This window comes from Phascolarctos cinereus, unplaced genomic scaffold (assembly GCF_003287225.1).
Source record: "Phascolarctos cinereus isolate Bilbo 61053 unplaced genomic scaffold, phaCin_HiC Scaffold_7;HRSCAF=346, whole genome shotgun sequence".
In the NCBI taxonomy this organism is placed as follows: domain Eukaryota; kingdom Metazoa; phylum Chordata; class Mammalia; order Diprotodontia; family Phascolarctidae; genus Phascolarctos; species Phascolarctos cinereus.
This window is the reverse complement of record NW_027556180.1, coordinates 54446962-54472586: the sequence shown is the minus strand read 5'-3', so window position 1 is coordinate 54472586 and position 25625 is coordinate 54446962. Positions and strand designations below refer to the sequence as shown.

Genomic DNA, 25625 nt, shown 5'->3' with positions numbered 1-25625 from the left:
ACACTTCCATGAACTATATCATCTGTTCCTATGGTTTTGATTAGCATATTTATTTCTTCAGGATGCCCTTTGTAGTTTCAACTTCAAAGGTTTCATTTTTAGCAAGAAGCCAAAATTAACACTGTACAATGACTAAACCTAAGAATTGCAAAACGCCCAGCATATTTTTTAATCTGAAGTCCTTTGCACCCAGTTTTCCAAACATGATGAAAAAGTATTTCTAAAAACACGTCAATGAATCGTTTAAAAACATAGAAGAGGGAGCTGCCAGATGGCATAGTGGATAGAGCACTGGCCCTGGATTCAGGAAGACCTGAATTCAAATTTGGCCTCAGACACTTGACACTTAGCTGTGTGACCCTGGGCAAGTCACTTCACCCCACTGCCTCACCAAAAAAAAAAAAATATGGAAGAGAATAAAAGAAAGTTCAGAGGAGGATACAGGTAAGAAAGAAAGTTCAGAGGAGGATACAGGTAACCAGGCAATAATGGCTCTATCGCACTATGTAATAGATTCACAATTTCATATATAATCCCCAATTTCTGGACTTCTTTGTATATGGAAATATTCATGTTTATAACATTCTATAGTTCGTGTTTATGTAAAATCACTGTAAATGTCTCACTCTTCTCATAAACCAAGAAAAACCCATTTCTTTGTCTATACACCTAAGATTTCATACTAAAGCATTTTGCAATCTTGGAAAAATCCCTTTGCTTCTCTAGTCTCAGTTTTCTCATATGTAAAATGAAGGGGTTGTAAGAGAGGATTTCTGAAGTTCTCTAGCCCTTCAAGATCATACATGGATTATTATAATCTTTTTAATGTTGGTTTTCTCATTTCCAGGGTCTCATCCCCTTCCATCTGTCCAAAGTGATCTTGCCAAAATCTGTCAACCACATTTACTCCTTTGACTTTTTGTACTATATACTAATTATTATCTTTGCTTCTAGCATCATCATCAGATCGTCTGACTTTGTCATTTTTAAATTTCTCTACTTTCCTACAAAAAAATTTCATTTCACATCTTTCTCATTCTCATTTCCATCTGTCTTTACTCAAGCTTTCTTACTTCAGTTCAATGCATCTCATACATTCATAATTACTGACTGAATTTTCCTTATGACTAAAACAATCTGACACTTGGAATCCTGGGTCTAAGCTACTGTCTCCTACAGTTCACCTCTGTCCAAAAATTCACCTTTTTTAGGAAACCTATCCAAATTAGGGGAATAAAAGGATGTTCATTCACAGAACAGTCCAGTTACACACCGCTGAACTTCTTTACAGCTTGGAGACATTATTTAGAAAAGAGCAAGAACTGTACTTGCTCTTATTTTTTTTCTGAGCTCCTCATAATAAGCCCATGCTCTATAGCCTTGAATATTGTGTTTCATGACTAGCATATTGTGAGCAATTAATAAACAACAGCAAGAGGCATGTTTGCCAAATGGAACACATGCAATTGCCTAGGCACAAAAAAAGGCTGCTAAGCAGAAAACAGAAAATGTTATCTCCTACCAACAGTCCACATGGTTCGAGTAGATCAAGGGAGGTGGGTATAACTAGAGAGATCAGAGTTTAATATCATCAACAGACACAGGGCAGTTAGCTTTAGAAATCACTCACATAAAAATACCACAGTTCCTCTTGCTAGATAAACTGCCTTTAACTATGTTACAGATAGGAAGGAACTAGTTTACACAGATATTATATTTCTCAAATACTTAACATAAAAATACTCAGGCTGATGAATAGTATAGATGAAAAGAGAAAAAGAATTCCTAAAACGAATTTAAACTTTAAAACACTCAAGATAAGGGAGTTCACGGATTCCACAGGGGACTTAAAGCTACAGAATGGTCTTTTTGCCCTGGAACTAATAACAAAGTCATCAACATAAACCATTACAATTCCATATGAACTACAATTAAGAATGATAATGGTATAAAATCTCAGTCATAGCCCTAAAAACCCCTTGTGCCCAAAAAGTATTCATGCAAATATCTTAAAAGTTTCATAAACATAAATAGTTCATTTTACCACCAGGAAAATAATCAAGAGAATGCAAGCTTCCTACCACAAATGGATGGAAGTGTCAAGAACAATATTTAGTACAAGCATATCCCAATTTACCAATCAGTTTACAGGATCATAAACTTAGAGCTGGAAGGGACCCTATAAATCATATAATCCACTCCATTAACAAACAGATAAGAAATGGAGACCCAAAGAGATCAAGTGACTTGTTTAGGCTCACAAAGCTATTAAGTGGTAGAAAGTCCCTACCCAAGCACCACCTGATGGTTATTTTTTGGGCCCACCTGGCTCAGAGTAACCGTTTCTCCTGTGGCCAGCAACCATGAGGATCTTCCCCTCCTAGTTTGATTTTTTTTTTCTTTTTTGATTAAAGGGGCCATCTCTTGGCTCACTTCTTCTTAAAGAGGCCAATTCATTGAATGAGCATTGCCTCACTCAAAGTTAGAACTTGAACAGAACTTAGCTTAAAAGGGTCAGGGTCTCCTATTGCATCCTAAACCATCTCCAGTCATCCTGATGAATATCTGGCCACTGGACCCAAATGGTTCAGGAGAAAAAAGTGAGGCTTGCACAGCCCTCCTTCACTCAAATCAAAGTCAACTGCTAGTCATGTCATCAACTCCCTGATGTCATGGTCCTCTTTGAGAACAAAGGACAAACATAACAAAGTAGTAGAACCAGAATCTGAAGCTGAGCCCTTGGACTACAAGTCTTTCTACTGCACCACTCTAAAAATCTGCTGTTAAGTTACAGTATCAGGAAGGGGCAGTTAGGTACAGTGGATAAAGTGCTGGACCTGGAGTCAGGAAAACTTAATTTCCAGAGTTCAAATCTGGCTTCAGACACTTACTAGCTGGGTGACCAACGGCCAACCATTCCAGTATCTCTGCCAAGAAAACCCCAAATGGGGTCACAAAGAGTTGGATACAACTGAAAAACAACAACAAACATGCTAGGGACTTTGCTACGTGCTGAAGATATAAAGAAAGGTAAAAAACAGTACCTGGTCCCAAAAAGCTCACAGTTTAAAAGACAAGACATGCAAACAACTATGTAAAAGCAAGATCAGACAGATAGGCAGATAGATAGAAATGTGTGTATATATGTATGTATAACATATTTTATACACACACACACACACACACACACACACACACACACACACACACAGAGTAAACTGGAGATGATACAAAAGGGAAGGTACTGGTATTAAGGAGAACCAGGAAAGGTTTCTCACAGAAGATAGGACTTGAGCTGAGACTTGAAGCAAGCCAGGGAAGCCAAGAGGCAGAGATGAGGAAAAAGTTAGTTTCAGGCATGGGGGGCAGTCAGTGAAAATCTTCATGTGAGAGGAACAGCAGGATGACCAGTGTCACTGGATCACAGGATATACAGAAGGGAGTAAGGTGTAACAAGACTGAAAAGGCAGGCAGAAACCAGATTATGAAGGGCTTGAATAGCCCAACAGAAGACTTTCCATTTGATCATGGAGGTAAAAAGGAGTTAGTGGAGTTTACTGAATAAGAGATGAAATGATATGGTCAGACCTGAGCTTTAGGAAGACCATTTTGACAGCTGAATGGAACACAGACTGGAGAAATTAATTTGGAGATACCAATGACATTCTAAATGTGAGGAATATAAGAGAGGACTATTTTTGTAAGTTCCTTGAGGGCAAAAACTCTATCATTTTTATCTCTATCCCCGACATCAAGCACAGGATCTTCTTGCACAAAGCAGATACTTAATATATTTTGAATTTAATAAAAATGCCTAATCAATCAATCAATCAACAGACGTTATTAAGCATATATTACGTACTAGGTGCCAGAAATAAAAAAGTAGAAAGAGTCCCTTTCAAAGAGCTTCTAGTCTATGGGGAAAGACAGCATGAACAGATAAGTAACTACAATTTGATGTTACAATGCATTGAGAACTAACATATTTATCTGTACCTCTCTGTATAGACACAAGCCTCATCCCAAGAAAGTTAGCCACCAGGTGGTGGTGAATGTTTTTTGGCCAAGGCAACTCTTCAAAACCATCTATTGTGTGAAGAGGCTGCTGCTATCTCACCTCAGTGACAGAAATAGCCATGGCAATGAAATCATGTTTTTCGGGAAGGAATGAAATTTACATAAACACTCTTTGAGATACAATTGTCATAAAAATCCTCTTCGAAAGAGTGTAGAATTATTTATAACTGCTATAATAAACTAATTTGTTGCTAAACAGAAGGTTAAATAGTCTCAGATATTTTTGTTGTTATTGCTAGAAGTGTTTCCCACTATTATAATGCCCATGCTTACGATCATAAATGACAGTAATATACACAAAATGACAAAAGTGTAAATTACTGGGGCTAAGTCAAAAGGAGGGGCTGGAAACATGTTTCAAAATTGTAATTGTTCTAGACCATTTTTGAGACATAATACAAATTATTTTAAGTTAACATTTTTGGAAATGAAATAATTATGCATCATTTAGGGCCACCAAAATACTAAAATTAAGAAAAACTTTGAAATTGCACCAAAAATTTACCAAAGGATCTTGAGTTATGAGAATAGTAACAAAAAATTATGCAGTTGAATTAAACCATTTCTAAGGTCCCTGGTACAGATCATTCTGAGTTTTGATTTTGACAATAAAATGTATCTTTCAGCAAAAAAGAAAACAAAATGCAAAAGCTCTACTCTATCTTTTAAAGCCTTCTGTTCTACTCTAAATAGTATGTTCTTTTGTCAAAATTTGTTATAATCATAGTGTGTTTAAAATACAGTATCTTTTAAAATATATTAAGCTAAATGTGCCATGTTATTGTTGTTATATTTCCCCCAAGAAAAGTTATAATGTTACTTTTCTTTAAAAAGTTAAAACTTAAAAATACTACAATTTTAGTTAAAACAATAATCAAAGCAAAGAAATCACTAAAAGTTCTCAAATGCGATGCTATAGGTTGAAAAAATATCTCCTGGAAATGGAGCCCTTGATTCTTTCTGCCCCTCTGCCATCAATCTTCTACCTGAACATATTAAAAATCCACACAAACCTTGCAGTATAAGAAGCACATGAATAAATGTTGAACACAAATACTGAACCATGAACCATAACATAGGAAATTTCTAGGTTTTATACTAAGTAAACTGCTACTAACTTTAAAGTATGATTTTTGATAATCAATAATTTAGTAAAATTAATTGAATATTTAGTATATCACTATCATAACATTGCTTCAACAAGCCTATAAAAATTAAAACTCCAGGATGTTTTGCAACAGCATAATTTCTCTTTATTTTACTATAAGAAAAGAAAATTTTAACATTTTCTTTAATCATTAATCCTAATATTATTCTTATTTTAGTCACTTTCATCACGTTGCCTCTAAGATCTTCTTTCCCTCTGATTCTATATCTCCCAATTTCTCTCTCTCCATCATATTAGCATCTCAGTGACTCCCTTTTCAGAGGCAAGCTATATAGCAAATCACCTCTACTAAAACTAAAATATGTTGATTCAAAAAATGCTTGGAATAAATTTCACTATGCCTCACTGTATTAATTTCATCTTTAATTTTAGTTAAGTAAAATTCAGGTAAAAAGCTATGATTTTTATTAAATTATTAATTATTCTAGATAGAAAAATCTATTTGCAAACTAAGTTACTCAAAGTTTGTCTAACAAAATTTAAAATTGTAATAGGTAAAATAATTTTAAGTGGTTCTGTTAACCTTAAGTAGAAACTCATTAAGCCAGATTTATTATCCACCCTCATTCTCCACATGGGATGCTGTGAGTTTTGAATGAAACAGCCCCAATTGTAACAGAAGAAACATCTGTTGCTTTTTCCCCATCAGGACTTTTCTAACTGAAAGAAGGGCTTTTCTCCCCCAACCTCAGTGACTACATTCCTTAAAATAACTACTTTTTAAAAAATGTACTATGTAGTTCAAATTTTACTATACTGATGAAGGAAGAACTGATTTCTCAATAAACATTCACCTAAAAAGTTCAGCTGGCCAACAAGCCATACATTATATTCAAGAACAAGTGATATGGCTGACAGAATACTATTTGCTCCTAAAAATATGGACTTTAAAAGTATTCTTCAAATAGTCAATTCGATTAAGTTGTCATACATTCAGGGACCATGTGTCTTTAAAAACGTTCAGTGTTAACATTTTTGTTCACAGGATCCAGATCTACACAGGACCTTGTTTGCTATATTTTCTTTGCCAATCCAAAACTAACATAATGGCAGTCACTGGCCCAAGAGGCAGACACCAAATGGTGCCACCCACACTCTCACACTGTGCCTCATAATAAACCATAAAGCTGTGGAATGCACCAGCCCCTTTATGAGCAAACAATGCCTGAGCTTCATTAGAATACAGCTGACATTTTCAAAGCACAAATACTTTTAAGAAAATTGTACTAGAAAATGGTAATGAAACATCTATAAAAGCTGAAATACTTTTAAAGTAGCAAATTTATTTCCAGTGACCACCAAAACACATTTTATTTTTTGCAATTAAAAAGTTTAAACAGAAACTTGCCCCCCTGTTAGGGGCAAAGTTCATTTTATTAACTATTGGAAAGAAATGAAAGTAAAAACTGTATGATATAACAATTTGGACTGCTTTCCCAACCAGTAACCACACGAAATACTTTTCAAAAAATTATTCTATTACCCAACTGTCTGTCATATCTTTGGGATAAGAAATATTTCTAGGATTATTTTTTGCATTTTTATTAATTTATCAAGTATGAGAGTGACAAACTAAAGCTAAGTCTACCCCACTCCCCTCCCCCAACCCCCAATACACTGTAGTTTCCTTGACTGCAACATTCAGGAATGTCTTGAATTCAGTATGTTACTGCCTATTCACCAACTTAAAGCTGCTGTTTATGAATGAATATCTAATAAACCATATCAAAAACTTAGCCAGCCGTATGAAACAAAATGATCTCTCTTACCTGTTCTAAGGAAGCATGCCTCTCACTGCAGTACCAACAACACTCTACAGTCTTTGTTACCATTCAGTGGAAACTTGAGACTATGTCAGACTTAAGCAATCGAGTTCAGAATAGATCCATTTAAAATACTTCACAAGAATACCAAAAAGATACTCAAGGGAAATATTAGCTTTATTTCACAAAAATCGTAAACACTTTCTAACAATGATAAAACCCCTATCTGTGATAATATGAACACAATGGTCTCCTAAGAAAAGGCAGTATAATATCTTGGGCCCCCAATTTTAGCTGTTTCCATTTAGACTCACTCTTCTGTACTGAAATGTGAAAAAATGCTTAATTATATTAAAAATATAATCAAAGATACCCAAAACCTGGCAAATATTTTTTTAAAATTACTTGAATATCAATAGCAGAACATTAAAATCTATAGATTAAACTTACTCATGAAGCCTGTTATTTTTCATGCCAGGATATTCATTGGCTCAGAAGCAAAGTCAAAGCAGGAAACCTTGATTCATCTTGAAAGCAAAGGTATCCTGAGTTACTGAATGAAACATAAAGAAACCATGAAAAACTGCTGCGAAACTCAGCCTGAAATGGGCTTAAATAACTTTATGAGCTTTATGGGCCTGAAATAACTATCTAGTTTTCTTGCCTTAAAAAAATTTTTTTTGATCCTGTCCCTTTGAGATAGTGTACATTGCTTCCATGCCAAAATGATTGACGTGTTCATTTCTGATATCAACTATGAACAGCTTTGGCTGCGCTCATTTTTTTTTTCCTTTTCCACTGGGCAACAACATAACTTTCAAATTCTTCATTTTATTAATTTGCCTCAATTTCCACTAGGTTCCCAAAGGCAATGCCAGCAAAGCACAAGTTCTGCCTTATCCTACCCAAACTTAAGTAACTCTAGCAACTGACTACTTGTCTGTTGTCCAAAGACTAACCTAAGTTCTGGGTCATCATCAAAAGATTGGCAACCAGATGATTAATATTTTGGACAATACCAAGTTACAAAAATTGCCAACTAAGGAGTTGAGAAGAATTCAATCTGTCAGAGGAGAAAATAATGACACCAATTAATATTCCATGCATTTGTGATCTGATATTTCTATATGTCTAGTAAGTGCTTAATTATAAGCATACAACTACTAATCCTAATTTTTGGCTTGAGATTGAACAAAAGTTGATCTCTTGAAGTCCTTTACATGATTTATTCTTTTCAAAATCAGGGAATCATATTATAAAATTGGTAATATTTATAAGACTTTCCTGTCACTTTGTTATATAAATACAGGAAGACATGGCAGGCATACAAAAAGTAAAAGAGAAAAGAAATATTATATATAACTTTTTGATAATATTTTAATTATATAATTAGGATATTACTAATTGAAAACTTTGTGTAAACAATTATAAGTTCAAGAATTTTATAGCTCAAAGAGATCTTACCAGCTCATAAATTTAAATGTCTGACCCTTGCAAGTTCCTAGCAAACACTACTTTGATAGCACATAAGTATTTTCCTTTCTTGACTAAAGACTACATAGATCTGAAACATGCCCTCTTAGCACTGGCCATGGTGAGCAGCTCAAGGGAATTTCTCTCTGGCCCATCTTTTTCCTATCTATCACTAACATGGCTTTTATTCATTCTATGTTACTTAAAATATATCAAAGCAAGTCAATAAGCAAGAGAAGCAAGGCAAATAGAGTCTGGTTGATTCTGCTCCCACAATGTTCCTACTTTGCATCTTCATTCATTTTGCTCTAACCATTTTCTTTTGGGGTCTCAGTGTTCAATCATCCAGCCCAACCCCTACCCAAAACATGAGTCTTGTAAACATCCTTAACAAGTGATCACCCAAGCCTTGACATCACTAGTGATTGAGCACTCAATACACCGCACAAAGTTCCCTTGGGCCAGTCCCTTCCACTTTTGGTCATCAATAAAAATAAGTTTTTATTGAGTTGAAAACTATCTCATGGTAATTTCTACCAATTTTTATTAGGTTTTGCTCTTTATATTCAACTCTAATCCTTCAAGACAATCCTCCAAATAAAGAAGCAGGGGCAGCTAGGTGGCGCAGTGGATAGAGCACCAGCCCTGAAGTGAGGAGGACCTGAGTTCAAATTCGGCCTCAGACCAGACATTTACTAGCTGTGTGACCCTGGGCACGTCACTTAACCCAACTGCCTAAAAAAAATAAACAAATAAAGAAGCAGCAAGTTATAATGAGGTTAAAGTACCAGATTTGGAGGCAGAAAGACCAGAGTTCAAATCTTAATGCTGATAACTATCAGCTACATGACTGTGGGCAAATCACATAACCTCTCAGAGCCACAGCTTCCTGAACTGTAAAACTAAAAGGATTTCCAATATGGCCCCTGAGGACCCTTCAAGTTTTAAATCTATAATTCTAAGAGCTATGTGAAATCATTTGTCATATTCCCCTTAAGTTGCCTCCCCCCCCTCAAGCTAACTATCCCTTTCCATTGTTAACAGTGATCTGAACTGCTCTCTCCTCAGTGCTCAATGTCTCAGTCAAAAAGTCAACTGTTCTTGTCCCTACCATCCTTAACAATTGTTACTCTACACAGATATAAGGAGAAAAGTTATTTAAAAATCTTTTTGGCTGACTTCTCTCAGAATCTCTTCTAAGCTTGTTTTTCCTTTGTTCATAATATTAAGAGGATCCCTTTAAAGCAAAAGACTACCACTGTTACATGGATTTAACACTCATATTTATCATTTAGTATTTGCTCCTGGAGTCAATGGAGTTTACTGAGCAGAGGGGGCAACATGTTTAGACCTGTATTTTGGGAAAATCACTTTAGTGGATGAACACAAAATGGACTGGAGTGAGGAGAGACTTGAGGCAGACCCACCCACCTGATATCAGGCTATTGTAATAGTCCAGGCACGAGGGGAAGAGGACCTGCACCAGAGTGTCACTGGTGTCAGAGAAGAGAAGGAGGTATATTCGAGAGATGTTGTTAAGGTAAAACTGACAGGTTTTGACAACAACCTAGTGATGGGGGGGGGTGAGAGTTAGTGAAGAATCCTAGGTCATAAGCTTGAGGGACTGGGAGGATGGTGTTGCCTCAAAAGTAAGTGGGAAAGTAGGAGGGGGCAGGAGGTTGGGGGTGGGGAATAATGATTTCCATTTTGGACATATTGAGTTCAAAATGCCTACTGGACCTCCAGTTCAAAATGTCTGAAAGACATTTGGAGATATGAGATTGGAGGTCAGCAGAGACTGAGGCAAGAGAGGTAGATTTGAGAATATTCGGCAAAGAGATAGTAATTAATCCACGGGAGCTGATGAAATCACCAATGGAAGAAGTATAAGGGAGAAGAGAAGAGGACCCATGACAGAACCTTTAGGGACACTTACAGTTAAGGGGAATGATCTGGAGGAGGATATAGTAAAAGAGAAAGAGGAGCAATGAGAGAGCTAGGAGGGAAACCAAAAGACTGACATTCCAAAACCTAGAGAGAAGAGAATATAAAAGAGGAGAGAGCAAATGTCACAGTCAAAGGCTTCAGGGAGGTGAAGGAGAACAAGGACTGAGAAAAGGCCATTGGATTTGGCAACTAAGAGACCATCACTAACTTTGGAGAGAGCTATTTTGGTAGAATGATAAGGCAGAAAGCCAGATTATAAGGGGTTAGGAAAAGAGGGAGGCGAGAAAAAGTGGAGGCACCTATTGTAAAAACCTTTTTCAAGGAGTTTAGCTACAAAAGGGAGCAAAGAAAGAGGATGACAGTTACCAGGAATGGAAGGCATCAAATGAGGTTTTTTTTCAGGATAGGTGAAACACAGGCATAACTACAGACAGTCCTCATCTGTAAAATGGGAGATAATAATGGCATCTACGTCTCACAGTTAACATGGGGTTAAATGATATAATATCTGTAAAGCACTTTGCAAACCTTAAACTTATTTATTATTCTTAGAGCAAAAGTCAAAATCTACATCAAATCAGAAGGTTAAAGATAAAAAAAGGTCACTTCATGCAATTACAATATTGTAGTTTGACCCAATCCAGTCAAAGAAGCTTCTGACTTCAAAAATGGAAAAGGATAAAGATAAAAATATTGACCCTAATTATAGATGTTTAACTGATATAAAGCAATTGCCACAAGGAGATCAAAAGGGCTCAGAAACAACCTGAGTCAACAAATGCCTGATCTCTGTCAAGCAGAGAAACAGACACGCTGGGTCACACACACACACACACACACACACACACACACACACACACACATACACACACACACACGCGCACACACACACACACACACACACTCTCTCTCTCTCTCCTAATTCAGTGTACTGCCTTTCCTACAGTATATGATAGTTTGGACAACAGGCATTCTTCTTATGTGACTACTTGGAAAATGACTCTGGATCTCATTGATGCAATCAGTATAGTGTCAGCATCAAACAAAAACACCTGGACAGCCTCATTTTATGGAATCCTATATCTCTCCTCTCCTTCACTACTAAACTTTTTTTAATTTAAATTTATTTTTAACATTCATTTTTCTGAAATTTTAAGTTCCAAATTATATCCCTTCCTCCAGTCCTTCCCTTACCATTGGAAGGCAAGCAATATGATATCAATTACACAAGTTATGTCATACAAAATATTTCCATGTCTGTCATGTTGCAAAAAAAGGGGGCAAGAAAAATAAAGGGAAAAAAAAGAATGCTTCAATCTGCACCCAGAGTTCATTAGTTCTCTCTTGGAAAGTGGATAGCACTTTTCATCATGAGCCCTTTGGAATTATCTTGAATCATTGTCTTATCAGAGTTGCTAAGTCTTTCACAGCTGATCATCACACAATACTGCTGTTACTGTGTACAAATTCTCCTGGTTCTGCTCACTTCACTTTGCATCAGTTCATCTAAGTCTTGCTGGGTTTTTTTTTTCTGAAACCACCCTGTTTGTCATTTCTGATAGCACAAGAGTATTCCATCACAATCATATAACACAATGTGGTCAGCCATTCCCCAACTGATGGGTATCCCCTAAATTTCCAATTCTTTGACACCACAAAAGAGCTGCCATAAATATTTTTGTACATTTCCCTTTTCTTGGATCTCTTTGGGATACAGATCTAGTAAGGTATTGCTGGGTCAAAGGGTATGCAGTTTTATAGCCCTTTGGGTATAGTTCCAAATTGTTCTCCAGAATGGTTGGACCAGTTCACAACTCCACCAACAATTCCTATTCTTCCACATTTCTTCCAGCACTTGTCACTTTTTTTGTGTCATATCAGCCAATCTGATATGTGAGGTGGTACCTCAGAATTGTTTTAATTTGCATTTCTTTCATCAGTAGTGATTTAGAGCATTTTTCACGTGACTACTGATAACTTTGATTTCTTCTAAAAACTGCCTGTTCATATCCTTTGACCATTTATCAACTGAAGAATGGTTCTTATTTTTATAAATTGGCTCAGTTCCCTATATATTTGAGAAATGAGGCCATTATCAGAGAAATTTGCTGTAAATCCCCCCCCCCAATTTCCTCCTTTCATTTTAATTTTGGCTACATTCATTTTGTTTGTGTCAACACTTTTTAATTTCACATAATCAAAATTAGCCATTTTATTTCTCATGATCTTCTCAATCTCATCTGCTCATAAGTTCTTTTCTTATCCACAGATCTGACAGGTAAAATTTTCCATGTTACTCTAATTTGCTTATTACAACACCTTTTATGAATAAACTAGGTTGAAGGTAACCAAGGAGTCTCAGACCTGTCAGTGAATTGGGGGGTGTCTACCCCAAGTATGTGAAGACTTCCCTCAGCAGAATGGGTAGATGAGAACAATTTGTTCCAATAGCCATGAAGGCAGCTTTCAGCAGGCCCTGTGAAGCCTTTGGAGCTTGGTCAGACATCGAAGATGCCAAGGTCATCCACTGCATCCCAAGCCAGTGCCAATCATACTGACTTTTGTCCTACCACTGGATTTCAATGACTCTGGTCAAGTGAGGCTGTTGACTATGCACAATTCTGCCTTGTTGAAACCAATTCCCACACAAATCCAGATATCACCCTATGATGTCATTGGTCCTCTTCGAAAAATGAAAGACAAACAACACTTCCTCCTGTAACTCATTTAAATTCTCCTTTAAAAATCTGGATGCTATGTCATTTGCTGCATATATGTTTAGTATTGAAATTACTTCATTATCTACAGTGATTATTAGCAAGAAACAGTTTCCCTGATTATCTCTTTTAATTAAGTCTATTTGTGCTTTTGTTTTGTCTCAGATCATTATTGCTACCCGCTTTTTTTTTCTTCAGCTGAAATATAATAGATTAATAGATAGCCCTTTCTCTTAACTTTGTGTGTGTCTCTCTTTTTTTGAGTGTATTTCTTATAAACAACATTGCTGGATTTTGGTTTCTAATTCATTCTGATATCTGCTTCTGTTTTATGGGTGACTTCATCCCATTCAAAATCAGAGTTATGAATACTAATTATGAATTTCCCTCCATTCTATTTTCTTCTGTTTATCCTTCTTCCTCTCTTTTACCCTGTCCTTCCTCAAAAGTCTGTTTTGCTTCTGACCACTACATCCCTGAATCCACCCTCCCTTTTATCACTCCCACTCCCATTTCTCTTATCCCTTTCCCCTCTTATTTCCCTATTGGGTAAGATATATTTCTTTACTCACAACTGAATGTGTGTGTGCGCACCTGTGTATTCTTACCTCTTTGAACCAATTCGGATGACAGTGAGGTTCAAGCACTGCCTGCTCCCCCCCCCCATTTTCCTCTCCACTGTAAAAGCTCTTCCTTGCACACCTCTTTTATGAGATAATTTTCCCCATTCTCCCTCTCTCTTCCCCCTTCTTCCAGTGCTTACCTTTTCCTCACCCATGTTATTTTTGAGATCATCCCAACATAATCAATTCATTTTTGTGCCCTCTATTTATGTAGAGTCCTTCTAATTGTCCTAATAATGATAGAGTTCTTAGGAGTTACATGTATCTTCTTCCCATATAGGAATGTAAACAGTTTAACTTACTGAATCGCTTTTGATTTCTCTTTCCTATTTACCTTTTTATGCTTTTCTTAAGTCTTACATTTTAAAGTCAAATGCTTTATTGAGCTCTAATCTTTTCATAAAAAAATGCTTGAAAGTCATTTATTTCATTAAATAACCATCTTCCCTCACCCCCAAAAAGTTTATATTCAGTTTTGCTGGTTAAGTCATTCTTGGTTTTGTAACCCAAGCTCCTTTGCCTTCCAGAATATCACATTCTAAGCTTGTAGTAGCTTTTTTTTTAACGTGGTAGCTTCTAAATCTTGTGTGATTCTGATTGTGAATCCACAGTATTTGAATGGTTCCTTTCTGACTCCTTGAAGTATTTTCTCTTGACCTGGAGCTCTGGAATTTGGCTATTATATTCCTGGGTGTTTTTATTTGGGAATCCCTTTGAGGAGATGATCAGTGGATTTTTAAAATTTCTAATCTACCCTGTGGTTCTAGGAAATTGGGCAGTTTTCTTTTATAATTTCTTGAAGTATAATATCTAGGCTCTTTCTTTGCCCATGACTTTCAGGTATCCAATTTTCCAGGTCAATTGTTTTTCTGATGAGAATTCACATTTTCTTCTATTTTTTCATTCTTTTGACTTTGTTTTATTGTTTCTTGATGTCTTATGGAGTCAATAGCTTCCATTTGACCAATTCTAATTTTTAAGGAATTTTTTTTCAGTTTGCTTTTGTACCTTTTTCCATTTGCTCAATTCCTTTTTTAAGGTAGTTTCTTCAGTATTTTTTGTGCTTCCTTTGCCACGCAGTTAATTGTCTTTTTATAATTTTCTTCTATCACTCTTGTTTCCCCAGTTTTCTTCTACTACTCATTTAATTGCTAAAAACACTTTTTTTTTTGGTTCTTCCAGGAATTCTTGTCGGCCTTATGCCCAATTCACCTTTTTTTTTCTTTTGAGGCTTCCTTTGCTTGTAGCTATTTTGACATCATGGTCTTCTTCCAAGTTTGTATCTTGATCTTACCTATCACTAGCACAGTTTTTATGGTTGGGTTTTTTTTTATGGTGGTGGTTGTTTTCCAGCTTATTTCTTGACTTTGAACTTCACATTAAAGTTGGGATCTGTTCTCAGGGTAAGAGACAGACTACCAAGCTTCCGCCTTTTTCATACTGCTACTTTTAGTTCTAGTTCTGGGGGTTTGGCAGTTTTCAGTGCTTCCAAGGTGGTATGACCCTGGGAGAGGTGTAGTCACTGCTCCCTTGTGGCTAGAAGTAATACTGCTCTTCAGGGCTCCTACTGTCTTGGGACAAGTATTATTCTTCGCTCTGGAACTGCAAGCCAGAAATGTGTTTAGGCAATGGAATTGCCAATTAGTGTCCTGTCCTGCACCCAGTGCCAGCACAGGGGTCCCTTGTAGTCTCTTTCTGACCAGTTACCTGATCCCTTTACCAACACTGGTTTGAGAGCTTCTGAAGCTGCTGCCACCTCCAAGAACCACTGCTGCTATTTCTGCCATGTGGGCTGTAGGCCAGCACCTACCCCAGTGTCACAGACCTCTCCTTGTGACCTCCTAAACTGTCTTAGGCTAGAAAAATGTCTCACTCTGACCTTTTATTGTCTCTGCTGTCCCAGATTTCGACTTGAAGTGCCATTTTAAAGTTGTTTGGAGGGGAATATTAGGAGAGCTCAGATGCTTCCTTTACTCCATCCTCTTGGAACCATTTGCTAAACTTCTACAATAAGTATTTTACACACAGTCTATATCTCCTCACTACCTACTTCTCAAGCTCTCACAGAATGATTTCCAACTCTATTACTCTAGTGAAACTGCTCTCTCCAAGGCCAGTTATTTTTTAAAATTATATGCTCAAAATAGCAAATAAGCAAGGTGAAATCAAGCAAAACCAGAAGAAATAAAAGTAATCAGAACATATTGTACACAATTATATGCTAACAAAACTGAGAGCATAAAAGAAATAGAGGAATACTTCAAACCTATAAAATGCCCAAAACTATCAGAAGATAGAAAGGGAAACAGATCTAGCTGTAAAAGAACTACCAAAAGAAAAAAATGTCCTGGTCCCGATGGATTCACAGAAAAATTCAATCAAACTTTTAAAGAACAATAAATACCCATACTACACAAATTATTCTCAAAAAATTGAGAAAGAAAGCACCCTATCAGAATCTATTTATAAGACAAACATAGTCCTAATACCCAAACAAGGGAAAGATATAATGCAAAAGGGTAACTATAAGCCAGTATCATTAATGAATTATTGACTCAAAATTTTAAACAAAATCTTGTCAAACAGACTAAGCAATTTATCCAAAAAATCACTCATTGTGACCAAGTGGGATTTATACCATTTTACAGACGATTTTAGAAAAGCAGGTTTCAAAGAGTTTGGAGAAAGGCTAGGTAGGGTGTCATGGATTAAAAATTCTAGAGGGGGAAATGCAGTGTCTGATATTGAGAAGGTACAACTCCTTGTCAAGATGAAGTCCTCTACATAATGTCCTTAATCTCTTCTTCTCCTACAGACTGCTCCCTTAATCATCCTCTTCTCTAATCCTCAACCTCTTCCCATCTACTTGTTCCTTCTCCACGGTATTCCAACAGGCCCAACTCTCCATCGTTCCTGAAATACTTTCATTGGACTCAACCATCCTTTCAAGCTATTGTCCTATATTTCTCTTCCCTTTTTCAGTCAAAGTCTTGAAAAAAAAGCTGTCTCTGCTGGGTGCCCCTACTTTCTCATATTTGACTCCTCATTACGATTGGGATTCCATCTTCATCACTCAACTGAAAACTTCTCCTTCACCCTCCAAGTTACCAATCATCTCTTAACTGTCAAATTCCAAGGTTTCTTCTCAGTCTTCATTCTACTACAGTTAGGTGGTGCAGTGGACAGAACTCTGGGTCTGGAACTGAGAAGACTTGAGTTCAAATGTGGTTTCAGATACTTAATAGTTGTGTGACCCTGAGCAAGTTATTTAACCTCTGTTTGCCTCCCCTCTAAAATGGAGATCATAATAGGGCCTACCTCATAAGGCTGTGAGGAACAAATAAGATATCATTTGTAAAGTTCTTAGCACAGTGCCTGGCACATAGCAGATGCTTAATAAATGCTTATTTCCTTCCCTTTCTCTACTCGAGTCTCTGTTGCTTTTAATACTACTGACTACCCACCTCTCTTCCAGCACAGTCCCTCCTCTCTGGGATTTCATGACACTACTCTCTCCAGATTATCCTCCTTCCTGTCTAACTGTTCGTTCTCAGACTTCTCTGGCTCATTAGCCATATTGAAGTCCCCAATTGTGAGTGAAACCCACGCCTCTATCCTGGGTCCTGCTCTTTTTTTCTTTCTATACTTTCTTTCTTGGTGACCTCATCATCTTCCATGGGTTCAATTATCATAATCTATGCACATGATTCCCTGATCTATAAATCCAGCCCCAGTCTTTAATCAGAGCTTCTGTCCAGATCACCAATTGCCTTCTGGGCATTTCAAACTGCATATCAGAGAGATATCTCAAACCTGATACATCCAAAACAGAACTTATTATCCTTCCCCAACAAAACCAATTTTCTTCCAAATTTCCCTGTTTCTGCTGAAAGCACTGCCATTCTTCCAGTTCCTTGGCTCTGTAAACTTGGTGTCATCCCTGTCGCTTCATTTTCCTTCATCGACATAGCCAATCATTTGCCAACTCTTGTTTCTACTTCCACATCTCATACAGACAATCTCTTCTCTATATTCGTAGTCACCAATTTAAATGAGTTCATCATTATCTCTTACCTAGATTACTGCAATGGTCTTCTAATTGGTCTTCCTGCCTCTAGCCACTCCTCACTCCAGTCTCTTCCTCTGTGTAGCTGACAAAATGATTTTCTTTCAGCACAAATCTGACCATGTCATTCTCTAGTCAAGAAATTCTGGTGGCTCCTTGTTGTTTCTAGGATGAAATACATACATACATGCATGCATACATACATACACACATGCATACATACATACACACACACTCTCTCTCTCTCTCTCTCTCTCTCTCGTTTAGCTTTTAAAGCCATTCACAACTTGGTCCCAACCTGTATTTTCAGGTACACTGCACCTTATTACCTCTCTAACACTCCAGCCAAAATATAATTCTCTCTGTTCTTCATAAATGGCATTCCATCCTCTGTCATACTATCCTACATATTAGCTGTCCTCTATGACTGGAATACACTCCCTTCTCACCTGTGGTTCATAGAATTCCTCTTTTCTTTCAGGACACAGCTCAAGTACCACCTTCTATATTCTCAAGCCTTTCAGCCTCCTCAACTTCTCATGCCCTCCTTCCCTAACTACCTTGTATTTAACTACCTCATAAAGGCATATTTATATGTATTATTTGCATATTAGTTCAGTATACACTTGGTATTTTCCCTTAGAATGTAAGCCCTTTCTGAGCAGGGATTTCTTCATTCTTTGTGTTTGCATCCCCAGCACCTCGCACAGTGCTTGGGACATATGCTGATTGACTGACTAACAAAGAAGTATTCAAATACTGAAGACACAAGGAGAAAAAAATCCAATAAGCTGGAAGAGGGGTATCTAAAAAAACCAAAGTAGACTGACCAACCAACTTAGATTTTTTAAAATAACACACATAGAAGATGGAAGCAAAGGCACGTAACAAAGGATAAACACAAAAGCATAGTATGGTATTGGAAGCACAGAAAGCTAAGTACCAAAAGGGAGGAGGGGTAACTTGTTTTTATTTTTAGCCACCTTGCACAGAAGGGGAGGATCAGAGAACGGGAGGTTAATAGGATGATGATAACGGTGATATATGTCTGCCAATCAACTATATGCCAGGTTCCATGTTAAGTACTGGGATTAATTAAGAAAAGGCAGACCTGCTCAATCCTTTTTTTTCCCCCTTCTTCTGTTTTCTCTGCCAAACAGAGTAATCTCTGGACTAGAAAGGACTAAACAAAAACAATTAAGAGGGAGCTGATGTCCAAATATATCTACAGCAAGAAAGTATCTGCCTTTTTGCCAGTTTAGGTCATCAACTACATTCTAGAATATAGTCAAAACTAGTAGGTATGATTGCTGAATCACTCCCAGTAAATCTTTAAAAGACCATGGTGGATGGGTAAATTTGCAGGGCTGCCAAAGGCACATTCTTAATTTTCAAAAATATGAAAGAACCCCCCCAAAAAAATACGAAAGAAAATGGAGTTCGCAAACTTTAAGCCACAAAGCTTAACTTGAAATCTTGAAAAAAAAATTAGAATATATTATTAAAAAAATGGTTACTTGTCTTTTCTCAGATTACAAAAATAGAAAGAATGACTTCATCAGGAAAAGATTTCCCTTTTAGGATAGAGTTACTAAATGGGCAGATTGGAAGAAACCTACACATTTACAGATTTTAAGAAAGCATTTGATAAAGTTTCTCACGATAATTTTATGAAAAAAAAAAAACAGATACAGGGTAGACAACTGTACTATTAAGCAGAACTGACATTAGTTAAATTCTCTAACCCAAAAGGTAATCATTAATGGTCCTACTGAACCTTTGGAAGACAGTCTCCAGTGGAGTACCCCAGGGATTTGTGCTTGGTCTTGTGATGTTTAACATTTTTAACAATGATCTGGATAAAGTCATAGATGGCATACTTACCAAATGTGCACCCAGCATAAAATTAAGAGGGAAAGCTAATGTATTTGAGGAGACAATCAGGATATTAAGAGTTATTATTGTTAAACCATTGGCCCAATCTAACTAGATGACATTTTACAGGGATAAATGTACAGTTTTTATAGGGGTCAAAAAATCAACTTCACAAATACAAGATGAGGGAGGCCAAGCTAAAGGAAAATTCATCTGAAAACTGTAACAATGTGATATGGCAGCCAAAAAAGCTAATGCAATATTAGGTTACATTACGAAAGGCCCAGTATCCAGGTTTACGGAGGGGATAATCCCATTATATTCTGCCCTGGTCAAATCATATCTGGAACATCATGACCAGTTCTAGGTATCATGTTTTAGGAAGGATATTAAAAATCTGGAAAATGTCTAGGAGATCACCAAGGATAGTGACGACCCTTGAATTCATACCTTCTAAAGGAGGCATTTAGCCTAGAAAAGAGAAGACTTGAGAGGGCCATGAAAACCCTACAAGTTTTTGAAAGGCTGTGAATGCTAAAGGAAAATTAAACTTGCTCTACCTGGCACTAGAGGGAAGAATTAGAAGCAACACGTAGAAGATCCAAAGAAGCAATTGAAGGTTCGATATTAGAAAAGCTTCCTAACAATCAAAGCTATTCCAAAGTGGAATGGACTGCATCAGGAGATAGTGAGTCCCTGCTATTGAAGGTTAGTTGGTCTATGTGACCTCTGAGATCCCTTCCAACTCTGAAATTATGTTCTCTCTACCTAGCCACATTTTATTCATCCTTTAAGACTCAATTCAAGTCCTATATCCTCCATGAATCTTCTGATAACACTTTAGACTAGAATGATTGTTGCTTACCACCCTGAACTATAGAAAACCTAAGACATTTTAAAACCAAGGTTATGTTCTCTTCCAAAAAAAAAAAATCTCATATCTGTACATGATTCCCCAACAAATTAAGATCTCTTAGGCCAGGGATTTTTTCATTTTTTTCTTTGTGTCCCCAGCATCTAGCCCAGCAGCTGGCATAAAGCAGGTACTTAATAAATGTTTATTGACTGAAGTTGTGTATCCTAAGCAAATTTTACCCCCATCTGATTTAATGCAATTACTTATTTGACTGAGAGACAATGTGATGTAGTAAATAAGGCGTTGGACTTGGAGTCAAGAAGAACTAGGCTCAAATTCTGACTCTGATCCTTATCAGCTATGGGACTACATTTAATTTCTCTGAGTTTCAATAATACTCTAAGATCATAAGTTATATATAAATGATCCCCTATTTGATTCCACTTAGAGGCTTCCCACACTAAAGAAATCAGAGGTCTTAGACTGGTTAGAAGTACCTAGAGGGGAACCCTAGGAGCTACTTAAGCCAAACCCTTCATTTTACCTATGAAGAAGATGAAGCTCAGGTAGGTTAAGTGACTTGTGCAAAGTCACAAAGGTAGAAAGTGACAAAAGTGGGATATTAACCCCTGGCCAACAGATGGCAGGGATTTAGTCATGAGATGACTATATAATGATTTTATGAATGTACATATGTGTGAGATTATATAATAAGAGCCAACTAATCTGCCAAAATTAAATTTATCACTCTGAAATTAGTTTGTGGGAAGTGGAGTACAACACAATAAACATTTATTATGTACCAGGCACTATGCTAAGCACCAGGGCTGTGTACAAACAAGACAGAAAGAAGATAAAAAGTACAGGTTGCAAGGGGGCGGGGGGAGGTCCTTGGCATTATGATGATGGTGGAGTGGAATAAAAATGGTTTTAAAGCAGAGAGGAAATGAAAATTTCACTAAGCCCTTCTGTAGCAAATCCTTCTAAACATGTATCATAAATTTATCTGTCAATCAAGTAACCAAGAAACATCTGCTGAACACTTAACACATGCTATTTTCTACTTAACCATAAATCTTTAAAAGAAAAGGTAACAAAGAAAAATTAAAATGCGGTAGGTTGCTTTCTTTTCACTATCTATAAACTTTTCCCTGTTTACTGATCACATTTTAATTTTTGTCACCTTCTCCCTTAATAAGTTTATGGTGGAGGGGAAAATGGCACCACAAAGGTATGTAATTTGATGACTGATAAAGGATTGTGTCACATAACTATCACGAAGTACTTGAGGGAATGCTATCTATAGAAACTAAATAAAAACGTGAACAAGGGAGGAGGCAAAGGGTGTAAATAAATCCTCCATAAAAAAGGAATTCTTTAGGGGGCAGCTAGGTGGCACAGTGGATAGAACACCGGCCCTGGATTCAGGAGGACCTGAGTTCAAATCCGGCCTCAGACACATAACATTTACTAGCTGTGTGACCCTGGGCAAGTCACTTAACCCCCATTACCCAACCAAAAAAAAAAAAAGGAATCCTTTCATCGAAAAAAACACATGCACATTTTAACCCTGGGTGATAAATATTTTTCTAAGGTCTTCTAAGTGACAGCATAAAGAAACTGCAGTAGGTTTCAAATGCGGGCTTCTCCAATGATCTTTTCTCTTGTAAATAACCAAGCTAAAGTTTATGGTGAAGTTCTCTGCTCCCAAAGTGACTCCTCAAGTAGTCTGGATAAACAATTGGTACCACTATATCACCGGTTATAAAAATGACAATCAAACTATTCAAAGAAAATACCAGAAAGAGATTTTTCTTCATACAGAATCACTGATATGAAAAGTTTTCTATGAAAATACCAACTGAAAACAACAAGAATCATTCCACGGTGTTTTTATATTTCTTACTAAAGAAGGTCCAACATATATAGTTAAGTAGATAAAGAAAGTTCTTATTTCATCAACATCTTGCTGCTCACTACTGCTCTGTAAAGAAAAATAAATCTACAGAACTCTAAGCATCAAGTGCAGTCTCTGACCATAATTTTGAAATTAAATCTAACATTAAATCTCACAGAAATTGAAGTACGTAATTTCATAATGTGCCAACTTACACTTGATTCAACAATTTACTTCACTCGTTAATGCAGCATGTTCCCATCTACCATTTCATTAATCCGCACAAAAAAACAAAGCATTACCACTAATTTACAAACAAGGAAACAGGATCAGAGAGCTTAAGTGAGTTGTTGGAAGTTACATAGTAAGCCACTGGCAGAAGCTATCAACATGCAGGTCTCCTTACCCCTACACCAGACCACTTCCTACCAATCTCACTGTGCCCTTGTCATTTGCACCAATTTTAGGATTTAAAGGAGGCTTTCACAAAAGAGTCAAATGAGCCAGTAAGGATTAAAGCAATAGGCCTGTGTTATTAAAATGTTTTAACTTACAGCAAGGAAACTTACAGGCTGACATGAGAAATTCTGGAGTGAGAACATAATAGAAAGGGCAATAAGAAAAAAACATAACCAAGGAGGTTAAGAGAACCTCAGCTGTGATGGTATTCACATCAGGGCACGAGGAAGAAGGGGAATCAACTCTGGTCTGGAGAAAAGACAACCTTTAGACTAGGCATCTGCAGTTTTACCAGCTCTCTATTAATGTTTCCTGATGAATATGAGAAATAATTCTGGCCCTGTTTCTTCATATTGATGCAGACGAGGACCATGGGTTTTCCATATATTATGTCATAAGCTAAAAATTACTAGAGACTGTTGAAGCCCCAGTTGTAAGAGAATAAAGCATGAAAGTTTCCAGGATGGAGAAGAAAGGTGGGTCTAGAGCAAAAGAATTCTGGCACAAATTAAGTCTATAGAGCACAGAGAAACCCAAAAAACCAGAGTGTTTTGGTTCTTTTTTTTGAGTCTACCCCAAAACTGCCAAAGTGAATAATCAAAAGTAGACAGTTTTTTAATCAAATTTTTAAGCCTGTGTATTTATGTAAGCCCTTTGCAGCTTCTGGATGAGAAAACAGACAGTGCTTACACACTACGAGATACCAGAAATTTTCTAAAAACAAACAATACCAATCTAACCTTTGTGATAGGGTTATCACATATTTGCTAGTCCAATGCAGACCCTACAAAGAATTCCTTCTACTACCCAATATGAACTCATTCTTTTCTGCTTAAAGATCTGTGAGGGTGAATCCACTATCTCCAGAAGAAGCTCATTCTACTTGAGAGCTTTAATTGTTAGAAAATATTTCCTTATATAAAACTTAAATTTTCCTATTTAATACTTCTGTCCGTTACTTCTAGACCTGCCCAGTGGGGCCAAACAAAAACAATTAGAGAAGTATCATAAACAAATTAGAGAATCAATAAGAAGACACCTTTCACAAATATGGATAAGGGAAGAGATCTTGGGCAAACAAAGGATAGAGACTATCACAGGAGACAAAATGGACAATTTTGATTACATAAAACTAACAAGGTTTTGCACAAACAAAATTGATGCACTTAAGATTAGAGAGTAAACAATTAACCTGGGGGAAAAACATCTTTATAGCAAACTTCTTTGATAAAAGTCTGCTACCTAACATACATAGGTAATTGATTCAAATATAGAAGAATAAAAGCTACAGCTCTTCTGTTGTTTTTAAAAATGATATGAAGAGACTGTTCTCAAAAAAAGAAATACAAATTATCAACAGCAATACTAAAAAAAAATGCTCACAAACACCAATAAGAGAAATTCAAATTAAAACTTAAGGCTCCATATCTTGTACCTACTGTGTTGAAAAACTGGATAATTCTGGATAACAAAAAATTAAAATTACATTTGTTAGAGAGACTGTGGGAAAACAAGCACACTGATGCACTGTTGAGGGAACCTGTGAATTGGTCCAACCACTGAAGGAAAAAAAAAATTCGAACTATACCACAAAAGTCACTAAAACTCTGCAATATCCTTTGATCCAGTGATATGAGTACCTGGCTTACACACACTGTAGAGATCAAAGAAGGAAGGTATCCATATGTACAAAAAATATTTATAGTATCACTTTTTTTGTTATAACTAAAAACTTGAAACAAAAGAGGTACCCAGCAACTGGAGAAAAGCTAGGCAAATTATAATATATAAATATAATGGAATATTACTGCACCTCAAGAAATCACAAAAAGGATGTATTCAGGAAAGGCTGGAATAAATTTTATGAAGTTTTCCCAATTAACTGAGAAAAAAATCTTTGCAGCAAACTTCTGTGATAAAAATTTTCTAACCAATATGGAGGGCAGCTAGATGGCACAGTAGATACAGCATGGGGCCTGTAGTCAGGAAAACCTGAGTTCAAATTTCGTCTCAGACACTGAGCTGTGTGACCCTGGGTAAGTCATTTAACCTGTCTGCCTCAGTTTTTCCATCTGTAAAATGAGCTGGAGAAGGAAATGGCAAACTACTCCATCATCTTCCCAAGAAAGCCTCAAATGGGGTTAGACACAACTGAACAAATCCAATATGAAAGAGAAGTTTCAAATACATATAAGTACAAGTCATACTCCAACAGATTAATGGTTTGTAAGTAAATAAATGATGCAGAATGAATTAAGTAAAACAAGGAAAACAACTTATACAATAATGACAAGATGGTAAAAGAAAATATCTTTGAAAACTCAGTAACTATGTATAGACTCCAAACATGACTCCAAAAGATTGGTGATAAATTGTACTTCCCACCTCTTGATGAGGAGTAATATACTACAGTTGCTGAAAGAGACAAAGATTTTCTAGTATAGCCAATGTGTGGATCTGTTTCATTTGACTATATTTAACTGTTAGAACAGAGGGCATTTGGCTTTTTTGTTCTTGTTGAGAAGAGAAGACAAATAGAATAGTAATAATAGTGATGCCCCTGAAAAAGAAAAGATTAACAGAACATTTATAAAACAAAGAAGAGGGCAGAAGGAAGTTCAGAAAGAGATACAAGTGTGACAACATTAAAATTACCATAATAAATTCACATATCTAAGAAATAAGCTGTATAATACTAATATTC

General features: G+C 36.5%; 1 protein-coding gene across 15 annotated transcripts in view; it reads right to left on the bottom strand.

Annotated features, from left to right (window-relative positions):
- The window catches only part of TFDP2 (transcription factor Dp-2), a 173859-nt gene that overhangs the window by 81080 nt on the left and 67154 nt on the right, over positions 1 to 25625 (bottom strand). For 2 of the 15 annotated variants that reach the window (XM_078147534.1, XM_078147532.1), the window contains exon 1: positions 7459 to 7645. The exons of 10 other annotated variants lie outside the window; for them this stretch is intronic. Coding sequence is in view for 2 of the 5 variants with exons in the window: in XM_078147532.1 (XP_078003658.1) it covers positions 7459 to 7462 (4 nt within the window). In the remaining 3 variants the exon portion in view is untranslated. Of the gene's footprint in view, positions 1 to 7014; positions 7071 to 7458; positions 7646 to 16793; positions 16889 to 25625 lie in introns of those variants that run through there. 3 more of the 15 variants (XM_078147533.1, XM_078147539.1, XM_078147536.1) reach the window with 3 other exon arrangements.